At 37.0% G+C, this 26,887-nt stretch overlaps 1 protein-coding gene across 1 annotated transcript in view; it reads right to left on the reverse strand.

The window, feature by feature from the left end:
- Positions 1-26,887, reverse strand: part of LOC126187451 (roquin-1) — a 279,093-nt gene that overhangs the window by 87,360 nt on the left and 164,846 nt on the right. Inside the window, exons 12-14 of the mRNA XM_049928539.1 lie at positions 14,424-14,569; positions 14,047-14,267; positions 8,239-8,398 (exon numbers count right to left, since the gene is read on the reverse strand). Of these exons, the coding sequence (XP_049784496.1) occupies positions 8,239-8,398; positions 14,047-14,267; positions 14,424-14,569 (527 nt within the window). The remainder of the gene's footprint in view (positions 1-8,238; positions 8,399-14,046; positions 14,268-14,423; positions 14,570-26,887) is intronic.

Here is a 26,887-nt window from a genome sequence, read left to right on the forward strand (position 1 = left end):
TACTTTCTCAAAAATTTTGGATAAAGCTGTTAGAAGGGAGATTGGGCGGTAATTGTTGACATCAGATCTATCCCCCTTTTTATGCAAAGGTATAACAATAGCATATTTCAGTCTATCAGGGAAAATGCCCTGTTCCAGAGAGCTATTACACAGGTGGCTGAGAATCTTACTTATCTGTTGAGAACAAGCTTTTAGTATTTTGCTGGAAATGCCATCAATTCCATGTGAGTTTTTGCTTTTAAGCAAGTTTATTATTTTCTTAATTTCAGAGGGAGAAGTGGTGAGATTTCAATTGTATCAAATTGCATAGGTATGGCCTCTTCCATTAACAGCCTAGCATCTTCTAATGAACACCTGGATCCTACTATATCCACAACATTTAGAAAATGATTATTAAAAATATTTTCAACTTCTGACTTTTTGTTCGTAAAGCTTTCATTCAATTTGATGGTAATACTGTCTTCCTCTGCTCTTGGTTGACCTGTTTCTCTTTTAATAATATTCCAAATTGTTTTAATTTTATTATCAGAGTTGCTGATTTCAGACATGATACACATACTCCTGGATTTTTTAATAACTTTTCTTAATATAACACAGTAGTTTTTATAATTTTTTATAGTTTCTGGGTCACTACTCTTTCTTGCTGTCAGATACATTCCCCTTTTCCGGTTACAAGATATTTTTATACCCTTAGTAAGCCATGGTTTGTTACAAGGTTTCTTACGAGTATATTTAACTATTTTCTTGGGGAAGCAGTTTTCAAATGCATTTACAAAAATGTCATGAAATAAATTATATTTTAAATTGGCATCAGGTTCACGGTACACCTCATCCCAGTCTAACTGCTGTAGGCTTTCCCTGAAATTTGCAATTGTTAAATCGTTGACTGAACGTACTACTTTGGAGGACTGTTTAATATTGCTGAATGGAGCTATGTCATATATTGTAACTAGCTGTGCACCATGATCAGAAAGACCATTCTCAACAGGCTGAGCATTTATCTGGTTAAACTTATCTTGGTCTACAAAGAAGTTATCTATCAGTCAGCTGCTATCCTTTACCACCCGAGTAGGAAAATCAATAACGGGTGTCAAATTGAAAGAACCGAGTAATACTTCAAGGTCATTTTTCCAATTACCCTCTTTCAGAGAATCTACATTGAAGTCCCCACAAATAATAATTTGCTTCCCCCTGTCTGACAGATAGCACAACAAGGAGTCCAAATTTTTCAGAAATAGATGAAAATTTCCTGATGGGGACCTATATACAGTTACAATTATAAATGTGCCTTTATTTAATTTAAGCTCACAGGCACATGCTTCTATATGTTTCTCTACACAAAACTTTTTTGTTTCTATACTTTTTGCACAATGATAACTTTTGACATATATGGCAACTCCTCCTTTCTCCATATTTTCTCTCATTACATGTGCAGAGAGCTTATATCCACTTACATTTACCTTATCCATATCAGTAACAATGTGATGCTCAGACAGGCATAGTATATCTATTTCATTCTCAGCTTCTAAATCTTCTAAACAAACCAGAAGCTCATCTACTTTATTCTTTAAACTCCCAATATTTTGATGAAATATACTTACATTATTTTTAATTATACTTTTATGAGAACCTTTCCTTATTCTAACATTTGCAGTACTCTCCTGTCTGAGTTTCTCCTTGTGCTTAGGCCTAGTTCCTATAACAGTGGTCACATGGTGTTCAGAGAGGCAGATTATGTCAACTGGGTTGGGTGACTTTAATTCATCAATGCAATTACCTAGGACTGAGATACAACTTGGTGGAGATAAAATTTCTGGTGATTGGTGAAAATTTATAATTGGTAGCTGTGATTGGTGATCTAATGTGCTAGAATTGTGCTGTTTAATTTCTTTCCTAAACTGAAGATTTGTTTCAATCCTGACCTCTCGTAGAACTTGACATCTTTCTGTCTTACCTATCCTAAAAAAGATGCTGCTCCAACACCTGTAACCACTGGTATTTTACCATTCATGGCAGTGCCTTCCCCCCTTAAATTTCCTGCTATTACCCCAGCCAGTTTCCCCTTCCCTTTCCTGTTGAGATGTAGGCCGTGCCTGGTATAGTCCCACCTACTGAGATAATCAACAGGAACCACACCAATATGAGCCCCCGCACCTGACCCAAGCAGCCGTTCCAACTCCAAATTAACTCTCCCAACAGAAGAGTCCAAATGCGGCCGGTCATGGCGTCTCAGGACAGATACAAACTCAACATTGGTGTGTCTCGATGCCGACGCAATCTTTACCAGGTCACACTCTATACTGTACCCAGGATCTCTGTCGATGCTGTTCCCTGGCCCTCCCACAATAACCACGGTGTCTTCCCTGGTAAATCCTTTACAGAGTGAACCTAAATCCTCTGTCACCTGATCCAGACTAGCACTTGGTTTGAAAAAATTTGTGACCTGGTATTCTGGTCCTAATTCCTCCTGCAGAAGTTGGCCTACACCTCTGGCATGAGAACTGCCTAACAACAAAACTTTCTTCCTTTTCGATGACTTTCCTACATTCTTTTTCAATTTCCTATTGAAAGTTTGTTGTGTCCTGTCTACACCTACCTCTGCTTGAGGCTCATCAGTTTCTAACTGAAGCAACAGGTCAAACTTATTTTTGACATTCACCACAAAACTGTCAGACTTAGTTCTAGGCCTGTTCCTTCTGCTACCTGTTGCCACTTCCCACCTCTCTTTGCCCTTCTCCCTCCTTAACCTGTCCAGATCTTCCCTAGCCTGATCTAGCTCAGCCTGAAGGGCAGCAATTTTCCCCTCCTGTTCCACTATCTTCCTATCTCTGCTGCAAATCCTACATAACCACTGATGAGCCTGATCCACTTTCCCAACACCCACTCCACTGCAGTCCCCCCAGTGAAAAAAACTACTGCATCCATCACACCAAACCCCGGAACTAACAATTCTACGGCAAGTCAGGCACTTCTCACTCATGGCAAAAATAATACTTTAGCTTGAATAAATCAATTAAATTACCGAAAATCAAAAAAGACGTTACAAGAATTAAGCCTATTCACAAATGTATATAAGCAAGTTTCTGATTTAAAATTCCGCTGTTTTTCTGAGATCTGTATTAAAACAACGAAGGTATACGCTATTTATTATATATTTCACTCGATGGAATGAAAAAAAGGACAATTAAACGAGATACTTTAACTTTGATTCTCGAAAAACGTTACGAGAATTAGGCCTATAAACAAATGTATATAGGCAAGTTTCTGATATAAAATTACGCTGTTTTTCTGAAATCTGTATTAAAACAATGAAGTTATACACTATTTACGGTAGTTTACTTATTTGTTACCGAGAAACTAGTTAAATTACCGTGAAACAAGAAACAAACATGTTTACAAAATTTAAGCCTAAGCGCGACTTCGCGAAGTTACGATCTTTTCGTGTTTTCTGAAAAAATACGCAAAGAAAAGTCAAACCTTTAACGGCAAGACTAAACGATACACTAATGCACGTATTTAATTTGTTGTCGGCGTTAAACTAAATTATATTCCTGTCTAAATCACTTAACTTTCTGGAAATGGTTTCTGGCGTCACTTACTCGGCGGCCATCTTGCAGCAATTGGGAATTTAAGGAGATGGGACCTGGATAAACTGAAAGAACCAGAGGTTGTACAGAGTTTCAGGGAGAGCATAAGGGAACAATTGACAGGAATGGGGGAAAGAAATACAGTAGAAGAAGAATGGGTAGCTTTGAGGGATGAAGTAGTGAAGGCAGCAGAGGATCAAGTAGGTAGAAAGACAAGGGCTAGTAGAAATCCTTGGGTAACAGAAGAAATATTGAATTTAATTGATGAAAGGAGAAAATATAAAAATGCAGTAAATGAAGCAGGAAAAAAGGAATACAAACGTCTCAAAAATGAGATCGACAGGAAGTGCAAAATGGCTAAGCATGGATGGCTAGAGGACAAATGTAAGGATGTAGAGGCGTATCTCACTAGGGGTAAGATAGATACTGCCTACAGGAAAATTAAAGAGACTTTTGGAGATAAGAGAACCACTTGTATGAACATCAAGAGCTCAGATGGAAACCCAGTTCTAAGCAAAGAAGGGAAAGCAGAAAGGTGGAAGGAGTATATAGAGCGTCTATACAAGGGCGATGCACTTGAGGACAATATTATGGAAATGGAAGAGGATATAGATGAAGATGAAATGGGAGATACGATACTGTGTGAAGAGTTTGACAGAGCACTGAAAGCCCTGGGTTGAAACAAGGCCCCCGGAGTAGACAACATTCCATTGGAACTACTGACGGCCTTGGGAGAGCCAGTCCTGACAAAACTCTACCATCTGGTGAGCAAGATGTATGAAACAGGCGAAATACCCACAGACTTCAAGAAGAATATAATAATTCCAATCCCAAAGAAAGCAGATGTTGACAGATGTGAAAATTACCGAACAATCAGTTTAATAAGCCACAGCTGCAAAATACTAACACGAATTCTTTACAGACGAATGGAAAAACTAGTAGAAGCCGACCTCGGGGAAGATCAGTTTGGATTCCATAGAAATACTGGAACACGTGAGGCAATACTGACCTTACGACTTATCTTAGAAGAAAGATTAAGGAAAGGCAAACCTACGTTTCTAGCATTTGTAGACTTAGAGAAAGCTTTTACAATGTTGACTGGAATACTCTCTTTCAAATTCTAAAGGTGGCAGGGGTAAAATACAGGGAGCGAAAGGCTATTTACAATTTGTACAGAAACCAGATGGCAGTTATAAGAGTCGAGGGACATGAAAGGGAAGCAGTGGTTGGGAAGGGAGTAAGACAGGATTGTAGCCTCTCCCCGATGTTATTCAATCTGTATATTGAGCAAGCAGTAAAGGAAACAAAAGAAAAATTTGGGGTAGGTATTAAAATCCATGGAGAAGAAATAAAAACTTTGAGGTTCGCCGATGACATTGTAATTCTGTCAGAGACAGCAAAGGACTTGGAAGAGCAGTTGAACGGAATGGATGGTGTCTTGAAGGGAGGATATAAGATGAACATCAACAAAAACAAAACGAGAATAATGGAATGTAGTCGAATTAAGTCGGGTGATGTTGAGGGTATTAGATTAGGAAACGAGACACTTAAAGTAGTAAATGAGTTTTGCTATTTGGGGAGCAAAATAACTGATGATGGTCGAAGTAGAGAGGGTATAAAATGTAGACTGGCAATGGCAAGGAAAACGTTTCTGAAGAAGAGAAATTTGTTAACATCGAGTATAGATTTAAGTGTCAGGAAGTCATTTCTGAAAGTATTTGTATGGAGTGTAGCCATGTATGGAAGTGAAACATGGACGGTAAATAGTTTGGACAAGAAGAGAATAGAAGCTTTCGAAATGTGGTGCTACAGAAGAATGCTGAAGATTAGATGGGTAGATCACATAACTAATGAGGAAGTATTGAACAGGGTTGGGGAGAAGAGAAGTTTGTGGCACAACTTGACCAGAAGAAGGGATCGGTTGGTAGGACATGTTCTGAGGCATCAAGGGATCACCAATTTAGTATTGGAGGGCAGCGTGGAGGGTAAAAATCGTAGGGAGAGACCAAGAGATGAATACACTAAGCAGATTCAGAAGGATGTAGGTTGCAGTAGGTACTGGGAGATGAAGAAGCTTGCACAGGATAGAGTAGCATGGAGAGCTGCATCAAACCAGTCTCAGGACTGAAGACCACAACAACAACAACAACAACAACATTAAATTTATAATTTGAATAATAAGCCATATGAATAATAAATAAGAGAATGAGAGGGTCTGAAGAAGGAAGGTTTCTGGCGAAGACTTTTTTTCTGTTATGTTAAAAAGCTAGTTAATGTGACACCAACTATGGAGTGGGTGCATCAATTTAAAGTAATTTATTTTTGAAACAGCTTCAGTTCCATGACTGTTATGCCTAGTTGGATTTTTACTAACTGAACAGTTTCACATAACAGGTACTATTCCCCAACATTTCAAGCTGAGAAATGGTTTAGGTGTCTTTATACTGATGTGAAAGATGGGTTAATAAAAGCTGTATGTTAAATACTGTGGGATATCCTGTATTTGAAGCATTTGTTATTCAATAAGTTGTTACCTTTACTACTTAAATTATTTCCATTCCATCAGGACTTTCCATTACCATAAGACGCATGACAACCAAGACAAAATAAACTAGCACAGAAAACAGAAAGTTTTTATATCTTAAAAACAAGAAGGAAATAAATCACAATGACAACGGGACTCTGTGTAAATCTGCATAAATCTTATTAAGAATTTGACCGATCTTTGATTACACTGGGAAAGAATGGGGTAAATCCAAGGGAACTTAAATGTCCCAGTCAAATTTGGGATATTGTACCAATACTTTACACAGAGACATAAAAGCTTTTACATAAAAAATATGGCATTAATATACTCGGCTAAATGAAATGAAATGGAATTGAGACACACAATAAAATGGAAGTACTATAACAAAAATAAAAAAGAGACATTATGAACTTTAAGGTTGAAGGCATCTTTAAACATTGATGCCAAAAGAAAGAAAAGAATGTATGAGTAGAAGACAACAGCTTGCTGTTTTGAGTGAATGTCAATGAAGTCCTACAAATTCTACAGAAGTACTAAGAATAGATCTTAATATCATGTGCGATATTTGCCTCACTGTTTTTATAACTGATATCAGATTCAGACCTGCTTTTGTGTCAAATAATTACAAATTTCCCATCATTTTAGCTGTAGAGGGTAGGAGGAGTCGGGGCAGACCGAGGAGAAGGTACCTGGATTCGGTTAAGAATGATTTTAAAGTAATAGGTTTAACATCAGAAGAGGCATCAATGTTAGCACTGAATAGGGGATCATGGAAGAACTGTATAAGGGGGGCTATGCTACAGACTGAACGCTGAAAGGCATAATCAGTCTTAAATGATGATGATGATGATGATGATGATCAATATTCTTGGGTCTGAAAAGATTAAGCTCTTTTTGATTCTGTAAGTTTTAATCACTACTCACTAACTACAGTGCCAGTCACAATGAATGGATGACTTCACAACTTTTTGAAAAACATTTGTTTGGCCTTGATGCAAATATGGGAGTCTATAACAATAAACTGCTTATATCTGTAAACTGTTGCTCTTCACATCCTAAAAATGAAAATTTATGAAATCTGCAGTTTTAATTCTGTCAACATCTCCAACTGATTCTGAGAAGGTTCTTCCAAACTGAAGAAGGAAGTTTAATTTTGTCAATCAGATTTGGGTAATGATGATGATGATGATGATGATGATGATAATGACCGTAAAATTATTCGTACTTCATTGAGGAGAAAGTTGTCATTGGAGCATCCAATGCAAGACTCCCTGCATTTTTATATCAATGTTACCTCACAAAAAGTGTGTCAGTGGTTATAATTGGATGGTTGATTTGGATGAAGCGACCAAACAGCGAGGTCATCGGTCCCATCAGAATAGGAAAGAATGGTCAAGGAAGTCGGCTGTGCCCTTTCAAAGGAACCATCCTGGCATTTCCCTGAAGTGATGTAGGGAAATCACGGAAAACCTAAATCAGGATGGCTGGATGCGGATTTGACAGTACAGGAAATGACAATAGCAACAGTGATTTTGATCATGCTAGTGGTGTGCCTTTAAATGATGATTCAAGGGCATTAGTGAGTATTTCTGAATGTGTCTATCAATTAGAAAAAATGATAGAAAAAAGATCACCAGTATGTATAAATCTATATGTTTTTGGGGGCAAAAGAAAGAGAGAGAGAGAGAGAGAGAGAGAGAGAGAGAGAGAGAGATATGCAAGATCAAAGATTTTAAATTAAAGGTCAGTACTGTTAATAAAATGGCATGTACTTAAAAAGTGATTTCCCCCCAACTAATTTTTCCACAATGTACACATTTTAATGTCCCTTGGAAATGGTTTCACTGTATGAATAGACTGTGGACAAACAGAAAGTGAGCATTAAAAACAAACACAGAATTTATTTTGTGGCATATGAAAATAATAATAATTTACATTCAGAAATCCTTACAGCTATTACTAAGCCTAACCAGAATTGCCACTTAAAAAGAAATGTTTGCGGAGCAACTTTTACTTTGCTCTTCCAACTGAAACAGCCTCTAATGAACTAGGCATGCAATAAACAATTCTGATTTTCATTTGTTATCACCAAAAAGATGTTAAAAATTATTTAATAATACTTACTCTTCTGATGGACAGTCAGGTACTCTATTTTGTACAAACAGCTGAGGAGGATCCAAAATTCCATGGCCAATTGTTATGTAGCCATCACCCAATCCAGCAGTTGCAGGAGTTACTATGTGGCCACCTGGCAAAGTGGTTGCTTGCAAGGCTGCTGGATATCCTGCAAAATCAATGCAGATTTTACAGATAGCTATTAAAAATTGTGCCTCAAAATCCTACAATTTTCAAATATATAAATATGTTGCTTGTTAAGCATTACTTGACTACTTCCAAGTTTAAAACATGATGTGGTAACATACAAAGGCAGATAAAGAACTCTCTAAGAAACATAATTTCATGGCTCTTCCCTATGTAAGTTACTCACGCACACGAGCTTCTCTCTACACTTGATTTTTATTTATTAATTAGCTCTGATTTTACACCCCAATGAAATACTTTTAACCACTAGTCACCTAAGTTTTATTAATTCTTGTTTTGAAGTATCTTCAGTAAACTCGAATACACAACTGTAAATAACAGACATCTAAAAATGTAATTTTGAGAAAATTGGTATGCTAAGTTCTGTTTTCGTGCTTGCTGTAAACAAATATTGATACAGTGGAGCCACTTTTACATGTCAGTTGTAGGTAGGGAATGTTCTGAAATATGGTTACATAATACACCAATAGAGGTCAGGGCTGTACTATGTTTACGACAACACCAACCTCAGCAAACAACGGTGCTATAGCCGTTACTGAATACTTTGTGTACTCTGCTTTGTTTTGTGCTGTGCAATAACTGTTCTTTCCTTTACTTATTTTGAAATGAGTGTAGAGAGTAATTTTGGTCTTCATGGGGTTTGAATACAATTATAACAACACCAGAAGGGATCAGTGATCCGTATGACCATTATATCAACACTGCTTTCACAGAACACAGAGGTAGACTGTCACCCCTGTGAGACACAGATTCTTCTGCTCTTGACTGGCCTAAGTTTGCATTTGTTTACATCCACAGTCTACTGTCAGGATATAGTGTCCAAGCTATACTGTTACTAATGTGTAACAGTAGCTTCCAACCATACTGAGAGTGCAGATAACATGGAGAAGGAAGGACAGGATTTAAAGCTCTGTTGATGAGGTGATTATAAAACTGAGTACAAGCTTTGATAGGACCAGGAAATCATCTATATTCTTTCCAAAGGAAATTATTCTGGTGATTTAGCAGAACCACAGAAAACCTAAATGTGGATGTGCAGACAAATATTTAAAACCCAGTCCTCCTGAATGCGAGCCCACAATATTAACCACTGCAGTATCATGTTTGCTAATAGACAGTACGAAGTAATAGTTCAGAGAGTGATACTAACGAGAGAGGTGAAGGGAAGATGAGGGGAGATTTTTTGTGTAGATTTCTTTCTATTATTGTTTCTTCCCAGTCTTCAATTTCTCTTTACATCTTTTCTTTTTAGCATACGAGCTTTGTGAATATGAAAATTTTCTTCTATGTTGGAGTTTTTGTGTGATCTTCCTTTGTTCTTTGTTATGAATTTCATATTCTATTCACAATTCACAGGCTTGTTGCTTTCTTTTACTAAATGGTTTGTAAAGGTGGAATGTATACTTATCACACTGCGGACCAATTATGTTTACAAATCTTCTTGAGTGTTGCTGCATGGCAGGGGATTCTTACAAGACTGGATTGACATACGACACTGAAAAAGTTCAAAGCCATTTGTAAACGCGTTTACAAATGTCTGCTTGTGACTGTGTATGTGCGGATGGATTGTGTGTGTGTGTGTGTGTGTGTGTGTGTGTGTGTGTGTGTGTGTGTGTGGGTGGGTGGGTGGGTGGGTGCGCGCGCGTGTATACCTGTCCCTTTTTCCCCCTAAGGTAAGTCTTTCCGCTCCCGGGATTGGAATGACTCCTTACCCTCTTCCTTAAAACCCACATCCTTTCGTCTTTCCCTCTCCTTCCCTCTTTCCTGATGAAGCAACCGTTGGTTGTGAAAGCTTGAATTTTGTGTGTATGTTTGTGTTTGTTTGTGTGTCTATCAACCTGCCAGCACTTTCGTTTGGTAAGTCACATCATCTTTGTTTTTAGATATATTTTTCCCATGTTGAATGTTTCCCTCTATTATATTCGTATTATTAATTTGAACCCAACAATTACGTTTGTTAGTGTCACTGTTGCATTCAAGAGGAGAGATAGTCATGTATATGATAAGAGAGTTGGGGCTGCAATCATCAGAACAAAGGCATTTCTAGTAGTGGCAAGATATTTTCACAAAATTACAACCACCACTTTTCTCCTCCACAATCAAAAACATTTTTTGAATTTTGCTATTTTGTCAAAAACTGACATTTTGAGCCTGTGTATAAAATATGGGTTGACTCTTACACAAAAGATTACAGCAACCAGCCACTTTTTACAAGGCTATTTATTTATTTAAAGAGTGCAATTACTGATTTCGAACTGACAGGTTCATGTTTTGGTTACTTAAAATGAAGAATCCTTCCCATTATGTTCCAGTGCAACATCTTCCCTTTAATAATAACAATTTGTTTACCTCACTTCAAGTCACTATGAGGCACAATTACAGTTAAGAACACTGTCTCACATCTTGTTTTTATTGTAGGGCACAACCACCCCAAAAAAATTTTGTCAGGTGAGGAAACAAAAGGCGAAATATAATGTAAAATGTGAACTAGCCATCTGAAGATGAACCTGTTGGTTCGAAACTGGTAACAGTGCTGTTTAAATAAATAAATAACATTGTAAAAAGTGGCTGGTTGTTGTAATTTTCTGTGTAACAGTCAACCTATATATTTCTGATTTCTGCCTATACAAGATGAAACGACCAACTGTGATGAACTAAGAGACATCAGAGCTCGCACAAAGATTTGTGTGTTCATTTTTCCCCACATGTTATTAATTAAAGATTGGAAAGTCCAGAAATAGACTGACAGTAGACTGACAGTTGTTCTAAGAATCCCCTGCCAACAAATAGGTGTGAATTGTGAAGTAATAAGGTAAATGTTGATATAACAGTGTATCATTTCAGAAAACAGTTTCTGTGTTAAGGAACAATAATTGTTAATATGGAAGCCCTTGCTCATTTAAAAGCATTGACATGTCCACTGCTTCAATTTGTCCTTTGAAGGTAACATTACAAGGAAAGGAATATCATGAAGCTATGACCCATAATATCACTTACCCATACCTACATTTAAAAATTGGTTGAAAGGTGAAGGGTAGGCCACATTGAACCCTATCACACTCTTGCATTCCTTGAGTAATTTGCCACCTGCATCACACTAATGTTTATGGGCTGGCAGTAACAGGATGTCTGAAATACTGATTGATTTCTTGACACTTATTAATGTAGGTTTCTTGAAACAATCCTCATCAATGTCTAGTAATCTCAATTGTTGAAGCCTGGTTTATTGGTCTTTGTTTAATATGTCATGCCAAAGGTAAATTAATTTCTTGTACATTTGTACACTGCTTGTCTCAATACCCCTATCGTGTTTGCAATCCTTGGTATCTGAGCTGCTTCAAGCAGTGTCAGGAACCTTCCTCCATTACACATTACACTCACTCATCATATAGTGGAAGCATTAAGAAGTTGGTAATCACAAAAAACCAGGAGTTAAACACTATAACACCCCCCCCCCCTCTATATGTGCACATGTTCAGGAAGCACCTGAAAAAGAGTGCTGCCTTTACCCTCTTGTCCTTAAGTCTATTGACTGCTCAAAGCTTCATCTAAATGGTGAGTGGTTGAATTTACTCATACCATTGTTTGCATTCATTCCACATCCACAATCTTTGTCATTAATCGTCAGAAGTCCCTCATTTCATCCCATTATGTCTTCTCAACTGCGCAGATGGATTCATAATACTCTCCAAATTGTCCAAATAACTAATGGCAGACACAGTGCAGTATTAATATGCCACATACATATACAATATTTGAATTCTTTATGAGATTCAAATCACCTTACAACTGTCTGCTTCTCTTAAAATATTTTATTATGTTATATTCCACAACACAACTGGGCAAAGAACAATTCCTTAGCTTTTCATTATTTGTCTTCACCAGAACTGATACTAGCACAAGTGAGATCACTTATTTTATCTTACTTAGAAGTTACAAATCAGGTTTCTTGTTTACCTGCACACAAATAAGAATAATTGTCATTTATTCTCACTCTAACTACTATACTCCAGACTTACTATATACTCACTATTATTGCACAATCAATTAAGAGTTTTTATAGGCTCTTTATTTCAACATCAAGCACTTGCTGCCATTTCTTAACAGGCACTATTATTTGCTATATGTTTGAACTGCAGACAATTAACAGAAAGAAGCTTACTCTTTTGGAACCCCCCCCCCCCCCCCCCCCAGACATAGCAGGTTTTCCAACAGGCAAAGTATGTTGCACTGGCTCAGTTTCAGTCTGAGACAAGAGACAGCATCTCAAATTTGTCACAGCATCTCAAATTTGTCAGTAAGAGTTAGTGGTATAATATGACGACTTTTCACTCACAATCAAATAAACAAGCAATAATAGCTCATGTATTTCCTGGAGTCAAGACAGTACCCATGGATGAGGATGGTAGATGAACTACCTTTGTTACCTCTGGTGCACGACTCTCAGTAATCTGCCTGAAACACCTATTTGCAATGCCTCCCAACCACTCGACAGTAGTCTGGGAACTTCCAGCTGCTTACCAAAAACTCATATTTTACCGGAGAACAGCAGCCACAGCAGGGCTGCATTGTGGTTGATGCAATGTTTTTCTGAGCAGGACACAAATACTATAGATCAACCTCACTGATTCTCTTAATTTCAGCATGTTTTACTTTAAAAAGATTGAAGCTGCACTTTGAGAATTGATTAATTGTTTCCTAGTGAGAGGAAAACCTGAGATAAAATCTACTGATTCCTTGAAACTGACTTTTTCTCTCGAACTTTTATCAAGATCATGCTCACTAACAGCCTAAATACACACTGAAATTGGGGTGTAATGACTTCTGAATGACAATTTTTTGTCAAAATTTTAAGAAGCACAATACAATTTACAACTGATAATATAGTAAAAGTTTTTGCTGCACTCACAATTATTTGAAAGATAATGAAGAAATGATATGAACAATAAAAACATTAGAATGTAGAATTCTAAATAGAATGCAGAATTTCAAATCGCATCTGTCTGATGTGCAGCCCCAGAAAAGGGAAAAGCCAGAAGTCAGGTTATGCATACGTAAATAAATGTTCACATACATGATTTTTATTTAGCATATTACAAGACTTCAAAATAGCCTGAATTTTGAAATATGATATCTCATCCATAAGCACACCAAGTTATTAAAAATTTTAGACAGCAGCAAAAACGATGATGTAATTACTGTAATTAATTTTGTCATAGACGAATCTAGTGAGCCCCTTCATCTAAAGAACTTCTTGTTGAAATGTATGCACATGGTTGTCACTTGAATTCACCAAATGCTTGATTTTGAAGAAACTCGTCACAGTCTAAGTACACATCTCTATTACAAATAAAAATTATAAACTACTATGCCACAATAGACAGTTCCTTAGTAATATAAAGAATTTTGTTTCTTTAGAATCTTGATAGTACTCTACGATGTGCCACTCGCACAAATATCAAGCTAAACAAAAAGGACATGAGTATTCTTTTATAATTTTTGAATTATGCACAGAAGTGCCTTGAGATCGAAAACTGAGACTACAGATTTAATTATACAAGGACAGTAATAAATAAATAAATAATAATAATAATCATCATCATCATTTACCTTGTGCGGTACTGAAGTACCAAGAAGCAACAGGGCTAGCAGCAGGTACTGGACGGCGTACCATTGGGGTTGAGATTGTTCCATCACCAAAAGATGAAGAAACCTGTACCGAACTACTGGGACGTAGGATTGCCTTTGACATTCGAGAAATTGGTCCATACTTGCTGACAATGGGTGGATCAAATGGGATGAATTCATCATCTGCAAGAATTGAATCTGACCTGTAAGCAACATGGATAAAATTTTTATTAAAAACAAGTAATCAACCACATAACCCAAAATACTTATCATTAATTTTAATTTAGTTATATTTATTCCAAGGGCCACATTTTTTATGTTCATGTCTCCTTGCATTAAGATAGTGGAGAGAAATTTACCTGTAGAAAGCAGCAGGCTGTGTAGCTGTGGAAATGTGGCTAACCTGAGAACCACTTCCTCTTCCTGTGTGGAGAATTCCTCCAGATGTCCAAATGGAATATGTTGATGTGCACACATCATTGTCAGTGTTTGGGAATGAAGTTGTCTGCAACCATAAATTGATGCAAATACAATTTTTTTCAGTAATCGAGGGAGCAGAAGAAAAACAGTCAGCATAAGACTGAAAAACAATGCTTATGGCTGAGGCTCTCACAACATTTATTCAAGCTGTAGCAATCACAAGCACCATGCAGTAAAAGAAATATGCACTAATTCTGAAGGCCATAACATAACAAACTAGTCAAATTATTGTATATAACATATTATATTTATGAATTTAGGATTATGAAATATTTCTAGTCACTCAGCAACCTGATTTGAATTTATTAGAAATTTTAAATACAAACCACTCATAAATAACCTTAACATTCATATAAAATCTTATCCTGTAAGTGAACCTTGCATTATCTGGAAGTCATATTAACATTCACATAATCATAGCAGGCACAATTAATACTAAACTATAATTGTCAATTAAGAGCTGACTGGCTTTTCAATATGAAAGAACTAAGAATACATGCAGCACAACAAAACTGCCTTTGAACTTATCCTGGCCTTCAGGAAAACTGTATATTCTTCATAACGGCACTCGCACATGTGCAGGAGAGTGGACTAACATGGCAGAAAGACATCTCACAATTGAAAGCATGACATCTTTTGGAAACTGTGACCACTTTTAATACAGTGGAGGGGGGAAAAAATCACCCTTTTGGACAAAGTGCATTTTATAGCTCTAGTTTTATATCTGAAAATAACTTGTGTACCGGATCAGACATTAGTGAGACACCCAGGAAGTTTTTAATTTTTTTAATTACAAAAACTAATTTATCTGTTGCTGTGAAACTGCATAATGATACAATTCCTTGGGAGTGGGGATGGAAAACCAGCTGAAATCTGAAGAAGTTTTGGAAAATGACATTAATATATGAATAGTGTAATGCCTGATGAAACAAGCTATATCCTTAAGAGGTTATTTCTTGTTGCCTCGGAGAAAAGCATACCCTACTGAATGGCAGTTCACTAGTCTTCAGACATTTCTACAACTGGTGGTAACAAATTTAATTTTGATCTTCACAGATGGGCAAATGGTGAAGTGCGAGTGAAGAAATATGTCTCAGGCATAGATTTCTATGTTACAACAACTGCTGTAAATACTGGTCTATGACAATGCTCTGAAGACCGCTATATTAATGTAGACATACTATGATACTATGGAGGGTTAAATTCTTTGAAGAGCACACTCAGGGAAGAAAGTGTTATAGGAAGGCAAAAAATAGAAGATTAAAGTTTTTCACTAAGGTGGTGTTGAATCATACAATATTTTGCACAATGAGGTGCACTCATACATACAAAATATGGAATAAAGCGAAGTGAAATAAGGCAAATGAAAGTAATACGAATGAAAATAAAATACTGAAATAGAAATAGACAAAGAAAACATGGAACAAATACCTTAGTAATGACCCAACATAAAATTAAATTGTAACTGAACAATCAAGGATACAAATCAATTCAAGGATACAAATCAATTCACAACATAGACTTAAAACTGCTGCTAAGGCATTGATGGTGAGGTTTTGCATTTACTGCTAAGCATTTAATAAGCCTTTTATGTTTACCAAGGGTTGGGATTTGTACAAGTTATCTTTGATTGACGAGTACAGAGTGCCAGAAAATGTAGACCGCTGCCAAAGTCAATGACAGACCACAAATTTGCTCTCAAAACAAAAGCATCGGCATATTGCTGGTAATTCTCTTGTAGCTTCCACAGAAATGGAAGATATTGGGGAAGTCAGCTACTGAGATGTTCATGAAGAAAACTCAGTAATATATGATACCCTCTTTATCCATTTGTGTATATTTGTTGTTTTCTAATTTAATTTTGATTGATTTCAAAGTAGCAAGGCTCTATTTTCAAGCACAGGAACTGGTATCCATCTGATGCACATGTAACAAATGGTATGAAAACTCTTCAACTCAACAGCCAAGGTGATGTTTTTACAAAATAGTTTATACATAAACGGCTAAGCAGTTGCCTTATGTTCAGATGATATATTTGCATATATACACTGATTCCTCCAGCCTTATGCCTGAAGAAGATGCCTTGTTGCTTCGAAATTAGTATCAATTAAATTGGAAAACAATCAAGCATACTGATATATAAATGGGAATAAATAGTATTTATTATCCTCTGTGAATTGATGATAATTCCCATACCCATTTTACTTGTGAATGGAGTGAGAGATAAATGACTGCCTATATGGCCATGTACATAAATAGTAATTTTTACGTTGGGTCCACAGCTACATTGAAGTTATCAAAAGAAGTTATTTTCCCACCTGAGGCTATTATCTATTTACACACTTCATTTAATTTGCAACTAGCTAATTTTGCCACTTTGGGCATTGTCAAAACACATCATAAAAGAAAAGTAAAGGAAATGTTTTCCAACACATACATATCTACAAAGCAGTAAAGCAGAGTATGTGTTAGTCCGTTATGCAATTGGTAAGAGCACAATGTTTGGAAAGACAAATGTTTCAGAACAATCAGCTCACTGCAAATGTGATGTCACACAAAACAACCTACATGTTCTCTTATTACCTACAGAACATGGAAACTGGGCTTTGGAACAGGGGGGAAAAAAAATCACTTGGTGGCATTCAACAGGGTATAAGTGTTTTTTAATGTACAATGTCAATATAATTGTGTTCACTTGTATCCCTTCAGTGAAGTCTCTCTCACCAGATGTATCACTTTCCAGAAAAGTAACTGTCCATGCAACAAGGCCAAAACGATGCTCACTGATGAATATTGAGATGATGAATTCTTGCTGATGCCGTGGTACTCCTTCATCACACTATAAAACGGAACAATGATGTCATTAAAGATGAACCAAGTGTTCATCAACCACCATGTTGTGATCTAAAAGGATTTTATGACATGTGCATGAACACTTTCGACTCCAAGCCCTTGCAGGCTGTAATGGTAGATTTTAGAAGAAAAAGATGATGACTTAATTATTTTTCAAGCACTCAAATGTGGCAAAACAATTTTAGTACTCCACAGAATTTGCTAATAGTTTCTCTTCATAGCTTTCTAACACTCCATTAGTTAAAATGATACCACCAAGGAAATTTTAAATCTATAAAACTCTAGTAATATTATTGTGCACAAACAATTGAGAATATTGTTTGTGTATTAGTTCTACATTAATGTTTGATTCATGACCCTCAATCATCTTTGATGACAATGTGCCTGGCCTCATGCACATCCACATTCAGTGTGTTAATTTTACAATCAATTATTACCATGATACTAAAAAATTCTGCAGTGAATATAAATCATGAACAGGGAAGTGGTGAAGGGGAGAGAGGATCAAGAGCTAGGTGAGAGAGGGTTAGCATGAGACAATGATATGGATAATGCACCACTGACTGCTTGACTTAGGTAGGGAGAGGTATTTGAGTGTTCCACACACTGGTTTAGGGAGTGCGGCACTGGTAAAATAGGAGATTTACCAATGTGAAATGTGAAATTGGAGCAATAACAGAGTGGATGAAAGTCCTCCAATTTATAAGCACGACTACAATTGGGGATAGGGGCTCACAGTGAAGTAGTAACTTTTTCGAAACTGGTTGCTAGGAACGGGAGGGAATGATGAAGTGTATACAGGAGTGGTGATTCAGGCCAGGAAGATTGCAGAACCAAAGAATGTGTTGTAGGAACTGGTCCCAACTGTGTAGCTCAGATCTGCTGGTGTTGGGAGAAAAAGAAATGAGGGGTGGCAGGGGAGGGAGGAATCATACTGGCACAGGTTATGAAGGATATTTTTGTAACTGATCACAATGTGTTCAGCACTATAGATGCACGGCCAATGGATGGTCAAATCAGTCCTCAATGACAGTTTGTAACATGTCATTAATACTGACTGACAGCTAGTTGGTATCTGTTCACACATAAAAGGTTGTGCCATAGTTACAGGGGAATTCATATATGACATGGCTGTTTTCATAGATGACCTTGTATTTGATAATCAATTTAGTATTGTTCTTGTTGCTTTTAGGGTACTCAATGGCTCGGTTAATAGTCATCATCATCAGTTATCTGTTATATTAGCAGGTCCTTTGCCTCTCCATTTTCTGCGATCCATTGCTTCCTTCTTAAGGCTGCTGTATGTTGTACCGTCCATCATGTCATCCAGTATCTGGAATCTCTTCCTTCCTCGCTTCCTTTTCCCTTCTACATAACCTTCTAAAACTGTTTTTATTAGTCCGTCATTCTTTCTTAATATATGCCCAATCCAATTTCTTTTTCTTCTCTTTATTACATCTAGTAACTGTCTTTTCTCTCCCACTCTTCTCAGTACCTCTTCATTTTTTTACTCTGTCCATCCAACCAATTCTTTCCATCTTCCGCCATGTCCAGATCTCAAAAGCCTCCAGCCTTTCTCTGTCTTTTTTCCTCATAGTCCATGTTTCAGCGCCATATAGAAGAACACTCCATACAAGTTAATAGTACTCTTCCAAAAAATTAATAAAAACTGTGCAGCTAAGGAAGAGAAACAAACAGCAAAAAGTAAAAAGTAAAAATATTACATTATTAAGAAATACAAAAATAATTTAAATCAGAAAATAAAGGAAAAATATAACTAAAATATACTAACTGTAATGCATAGTAGTTAGAATCTGTGTAAGAGGGGGCGGGGACTTCTTCCTATCAGTTTGGGTATAAGATTTGTTCCCCCCACATAATTTTATGAAGCATTTGACATTGATAGTGGCACCACCCAAAACAGAGACCATGTATCACCAGCTAAATTACTTGAAGCTACTTGGTCATCATATAAACCCCCATTCAATCAAAATGAGATACACTGAGAGTGGTGATCAACATTCTAATGCCTCTTCTTAACAGAAGAGGAAGCTGTGGCTGTAGGACCACACCTTGAATGGAGGGATGCTAGAATTACCTCATTTGGATACAGGTAGACATACATCACTGCTGAGTGGTCAGTTTCACCAGGTGAAGTATATTTTCTCTTGCTGCCATGGCACACTCTTTCCCATTCCTCCATAACTTTATTTCTTACAGAGGACACCACCGAATTCAAGCAAATAGTACATTTCATTATCACACTTCCCTCACAAGCCTCTCTAGCTGCTGCAACTATAGCTTCTGGCACTCAGCAGAGTGACATATATTTATGCTGTCATTGGAGAGAAATGAGGATGCCCTGAGCTAACATTTACGCTGGGCACATTTACAAGATAGTTTGGAGAGCACTATGAGAATTAAAACAGGCAAAACATTCAGTGCATGAGGATCACATGTAATTCTCTTAGATTTTAAAGACATAGCAGACTACCACACCTCCTGCTACTACAAAACATTCAGTTACATGTTTAACAGAAAGATGCCAATAGAAGCAATCTGCTGTACTTGCCTTCTCATATGACATGTTTAAAAATTATAATGGTTCTACTGATTAACTGAAGTGCCTGCTAACTCCAACTCTGTGGAAGAACCCTCACTTTCACTATACCGTATTCCAGCACAATCTGCTCCACCTGGATCTATACTGACTTTGTGGCTTGCAGATGATTACTGCACACTCTCTCTGCTATTGTGTGAGAAACTATGAAAAATTCAGGAGACCTTGTGCCCGATTTATCTTCAAAAGTTGCTTTTGGGTAGCTGGATGAAGCTCGCTGGTTTCTGCACATACGGTAAGGGTAGGGCTTCTTTTATACGTTCCAGCTGAAATTATGGTGGGTCCACGATGTACTGCGTTCGGGATTTTGAAATAAAAGTATCAGACCATCCACAGAATCAATACTCACAATCTAGTCAGACCTGGTGAAATGTTTAGTAAAATTCTATTAAACCTAACCTTTCAGTACCCCACATCTATCAGTGGGATCAGAAATTTCTAACTGTTGTGGAAATTGAATATGATGACCATATCTCACAACTGTGGCAATTAATATTTGTGAAATGGGGCTGAAATTGACGGAGACTGCTTTCTCAATGCAAAACAAAGCTTGTCATGTGACCCATTTATCTAACTCCTGAAAAGTTAACTGTAATTGCTGAGTTGTCACTGTGGGTCTGGGGGAGAATAATTTATCATTAAATCGTTTGCAAATTATGAGCTCTCCAACAGTCTTCTTGCTGTGCTGGTTATGCTGTTAATAACAACAGCTAAGATGGTGCCGATTGACATTTTGCTCTCTGGGCCATGAAAGACCCTAGTGCAGTTTTGTAGGTTTGGTGGAAAATGGCATACTACTATAGGTGAAGAGGGTAGCAGTAATGGGAAATAGCTCTCATTTCAGGGCATGATGAAAGGTGGTTGAAAATCTGCCTGAGAATGTAGATCAACTGCTCCATTACAGGCTGATACATGGTTGGTTAGTGTGAGAATTATGCATCAGAGAGGTTATTGCATCCTAGACCTGTTTGTGCAGCAGCTTTGAGAATTATGCCTACTGTGAAGACTTTGGAGAGTTATTTACAGCACCCTAAGAGGATTACCACAACTGCAGATGCACTATTCGTTGGTGAATAGATTTTACAGAAAAGACTGTTGGTGGTTTTGGTATGGATAAAGATTTCGTGGCATGATCAGTCAAACAGAGATCAATGTTCACTCAACCTAATTAACTCGAGACAGATCTTCACCCTAAATAGGCCAAAGCACTGACAAGAGAACATTCTGAGGTCTCAATAAACGATCTTTATGAAAACTGGTGGGTGTGAGTGGGGGCTAAATAATGCAATACACATTTTTTTTTTCTTTGTGCCCAATTTCACTTCTAAGTGGTAACCCACCCCAAAGGGTAATTTGGCATTTTAGGTTTAGAGGGAACATCTTCAAAATAATGATATATAATGGTTTTCATATAAAGTTCAAATGTAATTAATGTTCTCGAAAACTGTATAATCAACTTTTGCAGTAATCTGAAATTCTCCAAAATACCCCTGCATCAATTAATTCTGAAAAATGAAAACTTTTATTACAACGTAAATTAGAGCAGCTTTCAAAGCCACATAAATCCCTGTGTAAAAAAGCTGGTTACAAAACACCATTTTTGGAAAATAAGTTGTACGCAATGTGCTAACTGAGTATTTTCAACATACTCTACTATTCTAATTATTCATTCTACTTATATTTGTTTTAAGTTTTAAATTATTATTGGCAGTGTGGCTTTACTTGCGTGAGACTGCAGTCATGTGTGTAGGGCGCATTTACATTTTGTGTGTGTGTGTGTGTGTGTGTGTCATTTATTTTTGGCGACGGTTTTACTGGCTGAAAGCTTAATTTGTGAGAGTCTTTTTGTCATGCCTATCTGCGACTCAGCATCTCTATTATATGATGAGTAGCAACTTTCCTTTTCATAATATTGTTACATTCCATACTGGATTTTCCATAGTTTGATTTTATTTTATATTTTTAGTTGTTTATTTTTTTAGTTTACTGTTTCAAGCACATGTGTTTCATTAATTGAAAATAATAGGTGCCAATAACTCATTATTATGATAGAAAAGAATCACAGTAATGATCATCTGTAAAGAAATGTTTATATATATATATATATATATATATATATATATATATATATATATATATATATATATATATATATATATATTTTTTTTTAATCATGCAGGTACAATGAACAAAATTTCTTCACATAATACACACAACAGAGAAAACAATATAAAATGAAATTCAGCAGGATTTCAAATTGTCATGGGTGATTATCTAAATATCCTGATTTGTATCAGGCATATTTCAGTAAATTGGTAGAGCTTGGCGAAGAGAACTGATTATGAACTAATGACTGCAACAAGATTACATGGTTTCTCAACTGCAGATTGACATCATAATCATTCAACAGAACTAGATCTGAAAGCCTTCTCGCAAAATTCTTCCAACATGGAAAGCTGATACATCCCACAGTTGTATGTGTGCTGTTGAACCTTTGGGATCACCAGATGAACAAATTCCTTGGCCTCAGGTATGATGCTCTTTCAAATATATTTTGACATGGTCAGTCGTTTGTTTACCAGATTTTGATGCTTTCACAAAGACATTTGGGGCTTCAAAAAACGAGTCTATAATTTTCGGTCCAAAACCACCACCATTAGTTTCTTTTAAAACTGAAAATGCAGGTGGTCAGTGAATAAAATAGAACATTTTGAGCATTGTACCTGAGGATAAAAATTATCTGGTGAGCTCAAAGGGCTTGACACCACAGGTACAGTTGTGGAATGTATACAGCTTTTGATGTTGGAAGAACTTTGTGAGAATTTCAGATATAGTTCTGTTGAATGAGCATAATGTCAATCTCCGTTTGAGAAACAATACAATCAAGTTGCAGTCACTAGTACAAAATCAACTCTCTTCGCCAAGGCTTACTAATGTACTGAAATATGCCTGATACAAATCAGGATATTTAGAGGATCACCGCAACAATTTGATCTTCTACTGACTTTTTTTATATTGTTTTCACTGTTGTGCATATTACATGAAGAAAGTTCATTAAGTTTAATGTGTATGGTGTAAAAGAACCAATTTTTTAAGCATTTCCTTACAGATTATCATTATTGAAATTATTTTCTATCATAATAATAACTTGTATATTACTTCCAATCAACAAAATACATGTATGTGATACGGTATTTGCAAAAAACAAAGAAAACATGAATGTAATAGGTGGAATAACAATTTAAAACACAAAACAAATATAAGTAAAAAAAATAATTAAAATAGTAATGAATGTTTAAACATTTTAATTAGGTAAATTGAAAATACTCTGACAGCACAATGTGCACAGTTTATTTTCCAAAAATGAAGCAGCTTCATTACACAGTGTTGTATGTGGCTTCAAGCTTCTCTAATTTGTGTTTTAATAGAAGTTTTCAATTTTCAAACTTGATTAATGGTGGCGGGGTATGTTGTAAAATTTCAAACAATTAAAAAAGTTGATTTTACAGTTTCCAAGAGCATTAATTATGTAGCAACTTTTATATGAAAAACTTTTTTATATATCATCGTTTCGGGTATTCCCTCTAAACCTAAAATGCCTAATTACTCTTCGGGGTGTGTTTTACTGCTTTAAAGTGAAATTGGGCACCGTGCATTGCACGATTTAACCCCTTCCACAAACCTGCCATGTGTCATCAAGGTCGTTTACTGACACTTGGGAATGCTCCCTTGTGACTATAAGTGCTTATTTATGTGCTCTAAAGTCCAATGCAAGTCCTAAGTGTATATATTGTGTACAAGCATTCAATCCATCAATTGTATGGTCGCCTACCTGTTCTACTGTTTGATTCAATTATGTAGATGGAAACTGATAAGCACATAATATGAGTGTTAAATCAATTATATGAATTACAAAAATAGTAACAGAGATAGCTGAGATCTTGAAAGCTCTCAAACAGATATGGCACATGCTAACGAAATTGCTAAGGCAGTTACTTAAACTACGTTTTTTCCAGTTACTTCTACAATCTCCATGAATGCTCATATGAATGCTACCATTCTAAGAGGTGCAACAAAATGACAAGTTCTTTGTCAGTCCTACATTACTGTAATTCTGTTTTTCTAAACTAGTTAATAAGGGTAACTGAAACGGCTTCTGCATGACAGTTGTGATCAGCTATTAGTTTAAGCTCTGCACTATGAGGTTCCATTGGCTCTGCAACTGCCAGCCACACTTATTCTTAATCTTTTGATTATGTATAGGAGGTAAACAACGTGCTTACTACATATCTCATCACCCAAGGATTACTTTCTATGTACAAGAGATTCTTCACACTTAAATTCTCCTATAGATTAACGCAACCGTATTTCTTTCTCTGTTGTACCTGAAGTCTCCAATAACTGTTCCCATAATTGGTTCAGTTCTCTATAATGTTACTGAAGCATCACACTAGAACATAATTTGTTTGAACAATGTTTTTCATTAATACAGTTAAAATATATTCTCAGACATGGGATTTCATATGGAACTGCTGTCCTGTTTATGTACTTCCCACATGAAAGGTGTGCCTTTAACAGCATGTTACACGAAGTATTATACAATGTCTGTAGTTAAACAGAACCTTCTGTTCATCAGAAATAATGGGTTCAACTTTCTGATGCAGAAAATTATCAGTACTAATAACTAATGGACTTCAGATCACAAGCTTTCCCAACGGTTTCAATGTTTATTTAGTTGTTATGATACTTGACCTGCTCATGTTAATCTTATGTCATAACAAATTACTGACTTTACTAACACTGTGTATCATAAAAAAAGAATGCTAATGAATCTCATTATGTCTGATTGACAGATAAAACTCATTATCAGCCGGAGTCCTATTTAAATGGTAATGTGAGTTGCAGATCCTGAAGAAGAGTCCACAGCAAAGATTTGAGAACTTTTTCCCAAAGGCCTTGGCTGCAGATGTGAAATATCAGGGGCATATTATAACAGGACAAAAGCTGTAGCATACTGCTACAAGCCTGTACAGAATACTTGGATACGCCTGTTGGCGCATTATACTTTGAACATTCCGCCAATGGCATCTGTGTTGGCCGGCCACCAGGAGCCACCTGCAGTGAGCCACATGACTTGTACACAGGATACAACATCTGCCAACCCAGCTAGTAGAACCATCCTCTTTATAAATACAGTGCAGCAGGCACTCGCTCACATATTATGTTTATATTTATTGACACTAACTGCTTGTATCAGTACCTGGATGGTTTCTTCCTTCGTGTCTTGTTCTCAACTGTTGCTTGCTTCTATGAGGAAGATGAATAAACTTTGGTTCACTGTGGCAATGCTGTTGTTTGTATCTTACAATATAAATGATGATGAATGTGGTGTTCCCTTCTGTGCATTCAGTCTATCGGTTGTTCCTTCAGTTCTTCTGTCCATGGAAGCAGTGCTCCAATCCCTCCTCAAGGAACAGCTGGTATCATGAACTTGTTGGCCACACTGACTATGTAGGCTTCTACATCATTTGTGTACCCGCTGTCGTTTCCTCTTATGACAATGTACCCAAAGCCTGGATACTTCTTTCTTGGCTTTCTCTTCAGATCTAACAGTTGTTGTACCAGTTAGCCTCTCTCTAGAAACTAGCATCATTTTTGTTCGAAGAAATGTGTTAAGTTGTTGTCAAGTTATCACTGTAAATGCACAGAAGTCACTGCAAACATGTGTAGTATTTCATAGTCGTCATAAACAGTACCACCAGAACTACAGGCTTTGGGCAGCCAAGCTCCACGCCTTCAATCGCAACTGTCAATTTGTTACTGATGCTTATCATGATTCCTATGCTGATTCTATGTTCCATGACGCCATAGCTCAGTTGACTCCTGATAATGTGGTATGTCAAGTGCAAGAATCCATCTTTGCTGAAATGTTAAATATTGCTCAATCTTTTGAGGTATCTCATGCTAGGCATCAGCCAGTTTTCAAGGGAGAGACAACATGGCAGCCGTAAAAACGTGGCCTCCATGCCACACTGGATAGCGATATTCCAAGCAACAACCACAGCAAAGGCAGTGCTCTCATCTAGCCCATACCATTCTGTGCAACATGAAATGGCCGTGCTGCACGGCTTGCACCAACATTACAAAAAAATGGACATTTAGCATCTGTGTGTCGTTCCCAGCCCCTCCCGCAGACATGGACATCAATATTAGCTGTGTGTCTCCAGTGTTTACGAAGCATACAAACCGTTTATTAAAATGCGAGTGAAGGCAAAGCACTCAGACTGCAAGTGGACAAGTGTGCAGCCATGACTTCGCTAAACTCACAAACTTATGTGGATTTGGGATCTCTTACGTTATTTCCAGTTACTCAATGTCTGGTGAGTTACAAAAAGCAGCACATTTCAACTTCGGGGCAATTTCTGGCCCCCATTATATATAAATCTGTGGTTCATTCCTTGGCTATTGGTTAGTGGATGGTGCTGGTACCATAAATTTGTTCAGTCTGGATGTTTTCAGTGCTTGGTTTTTCAAAAATGGTTCAAATGGCTCTGAGCACTACGGGACTTAACATCTGTGGTCATCAGTCCCCTAGAACTTAGAACTACTTAAACCTAACTAACCTAAGGACATCACACACATCCATGCCCGAGGCAGGATTCAAACCTGCGACAGTAGCAGTCGCGTGGTTCCGGACTGAGCGCCTAGAACTGCTAGACCACCGCGGCCGGCGCTTGATTTTTCCATGTCAGATACAGTGCACCTCATTTCCGATCAGGTGCCTTACCAGCATTTAAGATTCTCTGTGTTCTGGGTTCTCGTCTCTCTTCTTGGATGGGTTAGGTTGTACCACTAATTTTGTGGTCCAGA

The sequence above is a fragment of the Schistocerca cancellata genome, chromosome 5 (genome assembly GCF_023864275.1).
Source record: "Schistocerca cancellata isolate TAMUIC-IGC-003103 chromosome 5, iqSchCanc2.1, whole genome shotgun sequence".
In the NCBI taxonomy this organism is placed as follows: domain Eukaryota; kingdom Metazoa; phylum Arthropoda; class Insecta; order Orthoptera; family Acrididae; genus Schistocerca; species Schistocerca cancellata.